The following is a 12762-nucleotide window of genomic DNA, read 5'->3' on the forward strand; positions in this document are numbered from 1 at the left end:
GAGGCTTGACCCTGGTAGATCCACAATCAGGCCACACAGACATTGCTCTGCCCCAGATTCTCAAGCTTACCGATGCTTTTCACATGATGTAAACCTATAACCCATTTCAGTCTTCAGAAAGTTATTTGTGGTCATACACTTACCTATAAACAAACTCTCCGTTCTCTGGAAGGATCTTTACCATAATAATGCCATCCATTATGAGAAATACATTTCCCCCTCAAAAGTAGAGTGTTGATTTAGAATAGCATTTTCTAAACCATGGAATGCCATTTCAAGAGGCTTAAGAGAAGTGCTGTAGAAATAATGTACTATGGTCAATGTATTTAGGAAATGTACCATAACATGATGGACATATTAAAGGCTCAGAAGTTCTCTAGTCAATAATTTGTTGAACTGGCCAGGCATGGTGGCTCATGCCTATAGTCCCAGCACTTTGGGAGGCTGAGGCAGGCAGATTACTTGAGGTCAAGAGTTCAAGACCAGCCTGGCCAACATGGTGAAACCCTGTCTCTACCAAAACATACAAAAATTAGCTGGATGTGGTGGTGTGCACCTGTAGTCAGAGCTACTTGGGAGGCTGAGGTGGGAGAACTGCTTGAACCCAGGATGTGGAGGTTGCAGTGGGCTGAGATCACACCACTGACCTCCAGCCTGGATGACAGAGTGAGACTCTGTCTCGAGGAGAAAAAAAAAAAAGAATCTGTTGAACTTAGTCCAATGCAGCTCTTGCCCCCTTCCCTTCCTGTACCAGTTTGTGAAATGCTGATTTAGACATCTGTAATCTGTCCACGTTGATGCTCATCCATCACCTTCAGTATCACATAGCCTGGGAGCTATTTTTCTGTCAAATACCAGCATCTTGATCTTTTCATGTTACGCACACTATAGATAAACAATAAAAATATCTACTGGCTTAATTGATGCATCCACCCTGTCTTGATTTGTAACCAACAGGCACGCATTTGCGAAGCAGCTGACTGGGTTTTTTGGGGGAGATTGAAAGTGCAGCACTGGTGAGCTAATAGGCTCCTGTGAAAAGCAAACCCATCCCTCTTCAGCTGTATAAGCTGTGACTGATCCCAAAGGCCACGGGCAGAGCTCAGTTAAGCCCCAGTACTGTCATCACTGCACAGACAATCAGAGGGTGCTGGTGATGACACAGGCTTGGCCCTGAGAGCTTTACACTGAGGTAAGTCCTGATTTTATTCTGGTGGAAGTCCATGAGCTTAACGCACTAGATCACTATGCACTATGACTCTCAGACTTGAGCATGTATCAGAATCATCTGCAGGGTTTGGTAAAACACAGATTACAGGGCCCTCCTTCTAGAATATGCTGATCCTGTCAGGTCAGGGGTGGGGCCTGAGATTCTGTAGATCTAACAGGCTCCCAGGTAATGCCAATGATGCTGGTCCCAGGACCACACTCCGAGAACCAGTGCACAGGAACTAAGAGTCTGCCTTGGAAGACCAGTGTAATAGAGACCAAATGAAGCCTACGGTAGATCCTGCCTGGCTCTCCAGATCCCTAATGCAGAGAAGGAGTTAAAACAAGATTCTAAGGCTGTTTCCAGCTAGGAATGCTTTCCTAGCTAAGTAAGCATCTGCTTTCCAGATTGACTAAAAAAGGTTTCAAAAGCAGTACTTGAACTCTAATGTACTTTTAATTTACCCAATTTAGAATCTGAATCTATGAATAAGATCCCTCAGATTAAATACACAGAGGTAGAAACAATTCTAATCCTAAATAAGAAAAATAACACTTTAGAGTTCCTTCAAAGTTCCCTTACAGGCATAACAATGCTGAAGAGCCATGCAAAATCTTAAGTATATTTCCTTCCCATATATTCTACCAAAAATTTGAGATTTAAAATGCCTAAACTTACACAAATAAAATACAGTGTCATAAGGCATTTGAGGGCAGCTAAATTCAAAATGAAATTCAGTCATTCATACCTTTAATTAAACCGCAAGACTCTAAGCATGTACTGTACATGAGGGCAATTTTTGGAAACTGTTTTAGGTTATTTAGCAAGATTTATAAGTTTAAAGAAAAAATACAGACCCTTCATATGATTTTAGCTTGTACAGGAGAAAAGAACAGAACAATATGTGTAAAGCAAAACATTTTTCCATTTGTGATTTCCACTCTGCTGGAAAACAGGGATGTGGCTAGGCATTCAAACGGCGCCCTGCCCCTACCTCCTCCCATACCCCCTCTGCTGACAGGCCGTAGAGATCCAAGTGTCACCAATGGGTCCCTGGTGCTTGGGAAAGAAATCCTGCTGGGTCATCAAGTGTGAGAGCTGTCTCAAGCAATTTTTATATTTTAAAAAAGAAGAACCACCACTAATAACCAAACCCATTTATCTAATAAAAATTGGATGGAGGCAGGAATCTCCACCCTCAACCAAGGGAAGCCCAGCTGGGCTCCTGATTGATGAGTGAGATCTTGCTTAGGGAAAGGGAAAAGCGGACATGAAGCCACTCAGAAAATGGGTCACACCAGTAACAAACTGAAAATGTCAAGGGAACATGGCCTAGTTACGGGGCGGAGCTGTGGCTTCCACAGCCCAGGAGCCTGAGGTGACAGAGGGAGGGTATCTGGCATGTCCAAGAAACAACAATGAACGAGTAAGTAAGCTGGAATCACCAAGGGCACTGTGGGGAGCAAGGAGAGGCAAATAAATCCTCTTGAGAACAATGAGGCGTTCAGGTTATTTCCAAAGGTGAGGAATGTCACCAAGTTTTCAGGCAAACCGGTCTGAAGAGACCTTTTCTGCTTGGAGGTGGGTGAGAAACAGAATCCTCAATCTAAAAGGAAACATCCTTCTCCACAAAAAGCTGATCCAGCCACAGAGGAAAACTTCCTCTTTCAAAGCCCCACATTCCAAAGGATGACAAATAGAGACAATTCTAGTAAAATCATAGCTGCCTGTTTGGGTGTAACCCTTTGGCATAAAATAGCATGGGGATGGTAAAATTGCTTTTTAAAAAAAATATGTCATTAATTATCACTTGTCTAATGCATATTATACATTTTGCCATGCATTTGGTCTCAATAAATAACAGCTATGCACACAACTTATCAGGTACCCTGTGGGATTTAGAGGTTTCCACATCTTCCAGGAACAGGGCGTGGCGTGTCTACCCTAGCCGGCCTTGCTTTAAGGAGGGGTAACACTTGCCTCTACAGCAGAAGTTCCTTCCTCCTCTTCAATGATAACTTACAGCCCGGACTGAGTTATAGCTCCAGTCTCAGACTCAAGGTAGGAGGCTGGTGGGGGAAGGTGAGTGGGACAGCCAGGGACATTTCTCTGCACAGGAAAAATACATACCATGGCTGAGGGACTGGAGAAAATGTAAGGATAGTGTGTGGGGGTAGCCCTCCAAAATAATACTAATAATTGCCATACACAGTACTAAAATATATAAACAAAAGATGATCTTACTTAATTTTCATGCCACTTTATTTGAGGAGGTTATGATCACACTATTTTACAGATGAGAAAATTGAGGTACAGAGCGCTGACGTCACTTGCCTCCTTCCCCTCCAAATCCCTAGCTCCTTGATTCTGCATTAGCTTTCTCCCTGGGGCTTCTCCATCTACTGCGTGATATACTGTGTTAAACACTGATTTATCTCCTGTCTCCACTAGAATATAAAATCCATGAAAGCAGAAACTCTTTTTTTTTTTTTTTTTTTACTATTTTTAAATCACTGTACCTTCAGCACTCAGAACACCACCAGGCCCATGGTAGGAGTTCAATTGATATTTGTGGAATGAAAGCTGACCAGCTAAGCTGAAGATACGTAAAATCTGAGAGATATCTCTGAAGGCGAGTTTTCCCTGAATTTCATCAGAGAGCAGCTGAATCAAACTCAGAAGCCAGCAATGTTTCAGAGAAACAACTCTGTCTGGACGCAGGCCTTGTTTATCCTTTGAATTCCAGGGACTGTTCTCTGGCCACTGAGACAGGAGAGGAAGGTTGACTCTGGCAGAATCTGCAGGCGTTTGGCATGCGTGTCTTTTAGGTCACCAGAAATAACTTGGAAATGCATGAGTGTGTGTTAAGGGGGAAGGACGAGAAAAAATTAGTTTTATTTATGAGGCTACTGAGCAGTTAGTTATTTTTTAGGGGTGGGGACCACTTAGGCAGAGAGAACTCCAAGGTTGGGTTCCGTCATTGCGGTAATCAACCCAGCCCTCCTAGTTTTCTTTCAATCTTTCAATCTTTGTGGTCTAAAGAAGGCATTCACCTAGTCGTTTCTAATTTGGGGAAATTACTGCAGCATGTTATGTCCCTGGTGGGGCGTCCCCTGACTTCTTTCTCAGCATTTGTTCACTTCCTCCTTTAAAATCACTCTCTCCCAGAAGGGAGTTGGCATGATGCCCCACTGGTCATTGTGGAAGGAGAGAACGATTTGTTTCTGCAGCCCTCGGTAAGCACCCATTGAACGACCCTCACCCTTGGAGATAGATAAGCCCCACTTCCTCCACCAGAGAGAGTGGAAGGTGGTGGTGGTGGGCATGCTCAGGTCCAGGGACTGGTATCATCAGCCAGGCAATGTTGATGCCAGAACTAAAACCTAGGGTTTCCTGCTTTCCATTCCAATGTTTGAGCCACCTTTGTTGTTTGCCTCTGCCATTAGCCATAAATTTTGTTTCTTACATTTCTTAGAATCTCAGTTACGAGTTTTCTTTCCAAGAAGATTCTGAAAACTGAGAGGCCAGTCTCCATGCTGCACTATGCTACAGTGAGACCCTTCCATACCCTTCTATGCACGCAGACAGCTCAGCCCCATCCCAAGACAGCTGCCCATGACTCCAAGGTCACAAACTCACAGGCCTTGTATCAGTTTACTATCACTGTATACGAAACCACCCTAAACTCACTGAGTTCCCACAACCACAATGTGTTATTTATCATGAACCTATAGGTTGTCTGGGAAGCTTTTGGCTGGTCTTGCCTGATTCACCCAGGTGAACTGCATTCAACTGGTTGGTGGTCCCGATACTGAGCTGGGCTGAGAGAGATAGCTGGGCTTCTCTCTCCCATAATCTGTCATCTTTAAGGAGGCTACAACAGGCTTCTTCACGTGGTGACTGGGTTCCAAGAGGATGAGAGAGAAAGCTGTGAGGCATTGTGGCCTGGGTTCGGGAAGGCACATGATGTCACTTCCTCCACATTCTATTGGCCAAAATAAGTCAAAGGGTAAAGGCCAGCCTAGATTCAAGGGCTCTAGCTCTTAATGGGAGGGATTCCAAAGATTCTGTGGCCATTTTTAATTGACTATGGGCCTACAGGCATTATGTATAAAAGTGAAGCAGGCCAGCTGTGAGATAATAGAGACCAGAGAGCATCATCTGCTCCCAAGTTCCACACAGGTTTAGTATAGCCACCTCTTCTGAAATTTCAAAAGAAGCTGGAAATCTGGATTTAAAAAGATAGATTAATAGACTCTATTTTTTAGAGCAGTTTTGGGTTTACAGAAAAATTGCATGAAAGTTTTACACATACCCTCTCTATTTCTACATTCTGAGTTTCCTTAATTACTAACATCTTGCATTAACGCAATACACTGGTTACAACTCATGAACCAATATTTATATTGGTTCATTATTATTAACTTAAAGGCCATAGTTTACATTAGCATTCAGTCTTTGTGTTCTATGGGTTTTGACAAATGCATAATGTCTTGTGTATATTCCATTCGAGCATTACACAGAATAGTCTTACCGTGAAAAAAATGCCCTGTGCTCCAAATATTCATCCCTGTTCCTCTCCCCAGAATCCCTGGCGACCATTGATCTTTTTATTGATTCCGTAATTTTGCATTTTCCAGAAAGCCATATAGTTGGTATTATATCATACTGTAGTCTTCTCAGATTGATTTCGTTTTTTTGAGATGGAGTCTTGCTCTGTAGCTCAGGCTGGAGTGTGGTGGCGTGATCTCAGCTCACCGCAACCTCTGCCTCCCAGGTTCAACCCATTCTCCTGCCTCAGCCTCCTGAGCCTGGGACTATAGGCCCACACCACCACGCCCAGCTAATTTTTTTTTTTTTTTTGCATTTTTAGTAGAGATGAGGTTTCACCATGTTGTCCAGGCTGGTCTCAAACTCCTGACCTCAAGTGATCTGCCTGCCTTGGCCTCCCAAAGTGCTGGGATTACAGGTGTGAGCCACTGCGCCCTGCCAGGCTGACTTCTTTTACTTAGCAGTATGCATTAAAAGTTCCCCCATGTCTTTTCATGGCTGGAGAGTTCCTTTTTAAAAATCATTGAATAATATAGCATTGTCTACGTGCACCATAGTTTGTTTATCCATTTTCATGTACTGATAGACATCTTGGTTGCTTCCCAAGTTTTGGCAATTGTAAATAAAGCTACTAACAAAATCCATGTGCAGGTTTTTGTGTAGACATAAATTTCAACTCATTTGGGTGAATACCAAAGAGCATGATTGCTGGATTGTATGCTTAGAATATGTTTGGTTTCGTGAAAAACCACCAAACTGTCTTCCAAAAATGGCTGTATCACTTTGTATTCCCACCAGCAATGAGTGAGAGTTCCCACTGCTCCACATCCTTGCCAGCATCCGATGTTGTCAGTGTTCTGGAATTTTGGCCATTCTCATAGGTGTGTAGTGGTATCTCACTGTTGTTTTTATTTGTATTTCCCTGAAGACATAAGAAGTGAATCATATTTTTTATGCTTACTTGATACCTGTATGTCCTTTTTGATTAGGTATCTGTTCATATTTTTTGCTCATATTTTAATTGGGTTCTTTGTTTACTTATTATTTAATTTTAAAAGTTCTTTGTATATTTTGGATACTGATCCTTTATCAGATATGTGTTTTGCAAATATTTTCTCCTAGTGTGTGGCTTGTCTTTTCATTCTCTTGAGTGTCTTTCACAGAGCAGAAGTTTTTAGTTTAAACAAAGTCCAACTTAACAAGCTTTTATCTCACGGATTATACTTTGAATGTCGTATCTAGTAAGTCATAATTATACCCAAGGCCACCGAGGTTTTCTCCTATGTTATCTTCTAGAAGTTTTACAGTTTTGCATTTTACATTTAGACCTATGGTCCATTTGGAAATAATTTCTGTGAAAGGTATGATGTCTGTATCTACATTCATTTTTGTGCATGTGGATGTCCAATTGTTCCAGCATGAAATCTGAATTGTATGTGAAGTCTCCTGATTTTAAAGGTTCGTTCAAGTCTTTTTTTTGGTAGTAGTGGTACCGGAGGAATTACAGCTCCCCTCTCCCCTAATATACATGTCTGCAGATGCATTTATCCATTCTGGATAATCTCTGCCTCCTTCATCCCTCTTACCTGGAATGCTCTTCATCCATCCACCTAAGTTTTTCCTAATGCCCACCTCACACTCCACCTACCCGACCTTTCCCACTACTTCGACCTGGTGTGTGCACTCAGCAGATACTCAGTTAATAGTGGTTGAAATCTAAACACACTATGACTTGTAAGTCCCTATTAGCACTGCCATATGCCACTGCCTTTCTTCCTTAGCTAGACTGTGAACTCTTGGGGGAGACAGGAACCCTCTTTTTCTGGTTTACCCCAGGTAGCTTGGCATGCACGGGTCTGGGCATAAAATAGGTTCAGCCACAGTTGCTAACAATTTCAGACTAGCTGGACTTTGGTCCTGACTTACCAATTGTCCTTTGTTCTTCAGGAGAGACGGCTACTTCAGGAGTCAAGCTGAGGATCTGCCAAAGATTTAAACCCAGCAGCCTTGCCCTGGCACAGGTAGAATGATGGCATCTCTAATTTTGATGTCTGATTTAGCATTACATTCATGTAAATAAGAGGGCCCTGATATCCTTGGAGAATTAGGGAAGATTAATAATACCGCAAAATGTATCATCAGAGGTACCACTGTATTATGAGTTATAAACATGTTTCTTTGGCTATGATTTCTATCTGGTCATGATGATATCCCAGTCATTACAAAAAATAGTGAAATAAAGGAGTGAAATAAAAAGAACAAGCTTCATGGTAGCTGGTTCCGTACCTCATGCCTATTTAATAGTCAAGCTAATGGTAATCCTCCCAGCCCACCTATGTTCCTCATTTTCATCTGCATCATTAAGTGTTCCCACTGGAGGAGCTCTGGACACTTCCAACCGAACAATGATGGCGGGAACAAAAGGGCCCACACCTGGGGCTGAGACCCAAGTGGTCTCGGGTGATTGTTACCATGGCACATCTGTGTGCCGACAGATTTCTCGGAATCAATTTGCTCAGGGAAAGTACTGTGGGTCCATTTGTTAGGACTGCCTAACAGCCACGCATGATCCACGCCAGCAAATCCCAGGCAGAAAATATCAGGGAGACAGGAACCCAGGAAAATCACCTCACTGCCTTGGGTTTGAGAAGTGGCTGTGAGCCTGCCTGCAGAGCTTATGGGGGACTTTGGCATGGCTCTCACTCTGGGCCATGGCAGACGCTGGTATCAGTGCTGTTGTGGGTACTGCTTCTACCTCGGGGAACAACCTTCCCTGACCTCAAGACTCAAAGGTATCAATCAGCGACTCACTCGGCTTGGAAGGACAGTGGTCTTGTTGGAGGCACACCCACACTTCCTTTTCTAATCCTCCTCCAGAGACAAACAAGTAGAACCATTCCTGTTATCACCCTCCCTTCCCCAGGAAAGCCCCCCAGATCTGTACTAGGCAGGGAACAGTCCCTCTGGGTGGTGTGAAGTAGGCAGAGCGATTCCTAGGATGTTATGGAAAAAAAAAATCGTATCTAGACACTCAAAAAATAAAAAATTCCAAGCCTTCTCCTCAGGACCTGTTTAAAAGACACACCCCCCTTTTCCACTTAGCTGCTTAGGCAACCTCTTTGTACACACTGTACTCAGCAGTGACTCAGGGGCTCACAGCTACCAGCCACTGAAAAAAAAAAAATTACAGACCACTCATTGGTAGTGGCTGGCTAAAATCAGGGGATGTTAAGCAACTTGGGCTAGAAATTTAACCTTGCTCATACACAGCAAGAAATAACTTCAGCAACTGCTAGGTACAGAAAATTAAAACGAAGGAAAAAAAAGTAAAGAAAATAGAATCTCCCTAAAGTCTAGGAAAGCGGGTATAGGAGAGCCTAAGAAGGCCAAACCTCAAGGCAGGGAGGCTCCCTAGGCAAGCCCAGCTATGGAGAACCAGAAGAGACTCACTGCTCGTAAGCCGAACAAATTCAATTATTTTGAGGTCCTGAGGCACTGGTCCACTTCTTGGTGAAGGAACATGCGATTTACCACTCAACGGGCAAATAATTAAACTTCCTGAACATCAGTATGATTTAAAGCTGCCAACAACTAAAAAGACCTGATATTCTCAGTTGAAGGTTTCATCCTACAGTATAGTAACATTTTTATTATGTACCTCTTACGTCCATTTTGGAGTCATCTCTCCTCCCAAGTATTTAATAGCCCTTAGTGTCTTCTAAGGCATTATCAGACTCATTTTGCAGATTTGTAAATACCTCATAGCAATTGAATGACAGGGTGCTGTCATGAAACTATGGCATGCGGAGGAGCAGGAAAAGGTTACTGACATCCTAGCATCTCACCGCCATGCTAGTGTCTCCCCACGTGAAACAACCGCCCTGAAGACAGTCTGTGGCTGAACCTCAATCTATTTTCACTTAGAGGAAGGCAAAATCATCTCTGTTTTTCCTGAGTCTTACATAACTGTAGCCTGAGAGTCCAACTGTTCTGGTCATGGCCTCACATTCTTTCTGCAAAGGCGCTAGTTGACAAGATTTATGGGATGGTCTAAAGAAGCATGTGAAGCAATGTGGGTTGAAACCATGAGGGAGAACTTTCTGATCCTAGCAGAGTAGATCTAGTTTCTGTGGAGGGCTAGACAACCAGCCCCCAAACTAATTGTCCTGACTATGGGTGCTCAATGCCCAAAAATAAAGCAAAAAGGGTTCTTCTCTTTAATAGTATCTGTTAAGAAGTCATAGTCATGCTAAGGTTTGAGGATGTGAAGACACAAAGGGCTCCTGGAGGCTCTTCCTTGTGGAAGCAGACACGGAGGTGGCACTGAACATTTCCAACATAGTCAGTGGGGAGGGAAACCGAGACAACACGGATGAGTGAAACAAACTCGGCCACAGAGCTGCTACAGTCCCTGGATGTTTGTAAAACTTACAGAAATTGCTTTTCATGCCCAGCAGCCAGCACAGGCAATAGCTATCACCAAAGCCATCTCAGCAGGACGGTAAATCAAAAATCACCAAGGCTAAGAAGCAGTATGTTAAGAATAACGACTCCCTCTGAGATGATGATGCTTTAAAAACCCACAACAAGCCAGCTGAGCTCCCAGTTTAGGGAGGAGGTTTAAATATTGTTCAGGGGACAATGGTCCGAAGTCAGATGGAGCCAGATAGCAAATTCTAGGTGGAATGGCTGACCAAAGTCCTTGTGGGATAGGCACCTGGACATCATACTTACAGTGAGTTGGGCCGGGTGGGTTTGACTACAGCCAGGTCTGGGTCACTGGAGTTCATGTTGGGCTGTAAGCTGCTGCTGGAATTAAGGATGCTGTTTGGATTTGATGAGACAGATTCCAAACTGGAGTTGATGATGCTGTTCCTTTGTTCCTCTGGGGGGAAAAAGTCACAAGTCCCATATTACTATTATTGCACAGGGACAGTGTATTGCTACACGCACACAAATTTATAAAGAATAAGACTGGATTAAGATCTCTGGTCCCAGGGAAGTTTAAGAAACAACATAGAAAAGGTTAAGAATTAAAAGTGGGAAAAGGAAGAGTCAAGGGGAACAGGTGACTCGAAATTTTAAAGCAAACCCCCTTCCTTGTCGTAACAGGATATATCTCCCCTTTAATATAAGCCAGGATTTTTTCTAAGAGTGGCCCTACCATGGCACCATAAATTGCATCTTCTTTTGACTGGCAGATTGCCAGACTAGAGAAAAGCCTTCATAGACCCCCTCACATTCACCCAGATCCCCTTGGCTTCTGTGACACTTACCTTTTATTCTAAAACTCCTGTCTCTAGTATTGCTCTAATTCATCAGGCCATGTCCCACCTCCAATTCCACAGAGCCTCACCAGAGAAGATCTACTATTCAGCCACCAATGTCCTTATGACTCCAACAGTCTAAATTCCTGACCCCTTCTCAGACACGTCTTTCGGTGTCGCCTCTAGCTCCATGTACTTGGTGTTTAACTTCAAGTGAATTCTTTGATAAATCATTCTGTACTGGGCTGCAGAATGGTTTGCCTATAAACAACAACAAAATACCTGAGTCCATAGTCCCAGCAGTCATATTCACGCTTGGAGAATATTGCCAAGCCAAGAGACAGAAAAGCTGAGTCCTCTTCAAACACTGACTGGCTATGTGACCTCAGGCAATTTCTACTTGATCTTAGATTCCTGGTTAACAATCTATAAAATGGGGAGAACAAGAACTGCCTTTCACAGCTTGTGGAACTGTCATGAGGATCAAGTGGGATCACAGGCAGGAATGTATCTTGTAAACTTCAGAATACCGCTCAAAGAACAGAACTTTATGTTCTTCCCATCTTTAAAAACTCGGAATCATGAATGGAAAACACAATTTTTGGAGATAATTTAGCTAAATGGTACAGGCACCCACCATTGCTGTAGCAAAATATTATAGATGTGGAATGTGATTCTTGTCCCCTATTGATTACAGATATACCATACTAAAATCAACTGATACTTCTGGCAATTAACTCACTTAAACATCATATTTAGGCTAATCCTGGACCTTTTTGCAGTGAGTCAGGGGTATGTTACAATATGTCCCTCACAGGATAGTCTAGAGTCACTGGTATGATAATTTAAAGGCCAACATTTGAACTCAGGTCTCTTTGGGCAGTTAAGAGGGTGATGTGTCATAAAAATACTTTTCCTTTTGCACGAGTCATGTCTGTAAAAATAAAGTATGCTTATGAAGTGATTTTAGAGTAAGCCTCACACTAAATACATACACACTCACCCCAATACCCCTGATATCTTAGCAAATCCTTAACGCCCTGGATAAAGCCCCACAGGAGAGGAAAAAACCCTATGAGGCTACCTCCTGACTACTGAACTCAAAGTAGATTTGGAAAAAGTAGATTGAACTGATGTCTGAGATTTAGAACTGTTCATATTTTAAGAGCTTCATTTTTGAACAAAAACGACAACAAAGAGAAACCAAAAGAGTTACACTGAGCCAAGATGTAGGAGGACTAACAGGGCCTGTAAATGGGAACTTCCTACCAGAAAGAAAAACAACACTAAGATTACATAATAAGGGGATCACTGAGAGATTGGATGTGCCATTTATCAGTATGAATCAGTATCAGTAAGATTTTCCTTTTTACAAAACACGCATACAAAGATGCCCGAAAGACCATGAGGAGCTCGAGACTACCATATAAAGAAAGAGAGTGAGGACGGTTCCCTGGGCTTCAACTGGAGACATTTACTGCTTCACAGGACAGGACAGAGAAACAGTTTTATTAACTTGATTTTGAGAAGCTTAAAGGGCCAAGTTTGCGTGACATAATTCTCAGAATTCTTAGGAAACAGAAGAGCGTAACTATCGCTCACATTTCTCCTGTGATTATATTTACTTTTCCAGGAGAGGATTATCATTCTACAAACTAAAAACAGTCTTGCTAAAAGTATATTCGTCTTTCTAAAATGTTAGCAGGAGATTATTTTTCTCCCTTACTATCCATT

At 42.7% G+C, this 12762-nt stretch overlaps 1 protein-coding gene across 6 annotated transcripts in view; it reads right to left on the reverse strand.

Moving 5' to 3' along the window:
* Window positions 1–12762, reverse strand: part of ARHGAP26 (Rho GTPase activating protein 26) — a 466537-nt gene that overhangs the window by 76787 nt on the left and 376988 nt on the right. For all 6 annotated transcript variants that reach the window (XR_004430020.1, XM_033180801.1, XM_033180796.1 and 3 more), the window contains exon 20: window positions 10496–10646. Coding sequence is in view for 5 of the 6 variants with exons in the window: in XM_033180801.1 (XP_033036692.1) it covers window positions 10496–10646 (151 nt within the window). In the remaining variant the exon portion in view is untranslated. The remainder of the gene's footprint in view (window positions 1–10495; window positions 10647–12762) is intronic.

Source organism: Trachypithecus francoisi, unplaced genomic scaffold (assembly GCF_009764315.1).
Source record: "Trachypithecus francoisi isolate TF-2019V2 unplaced genomic scaffold, Tfra_2.0 Lachesis_group2, whole genome shotgun sequence".
Taxonomy (NCBI): domain Eukaryota; kingdom Metazoa; phylum Chordata; class Mammalia; order Primates; family Cercopithecidae; genus Trachypithecus; species Trachypithecus francoisi.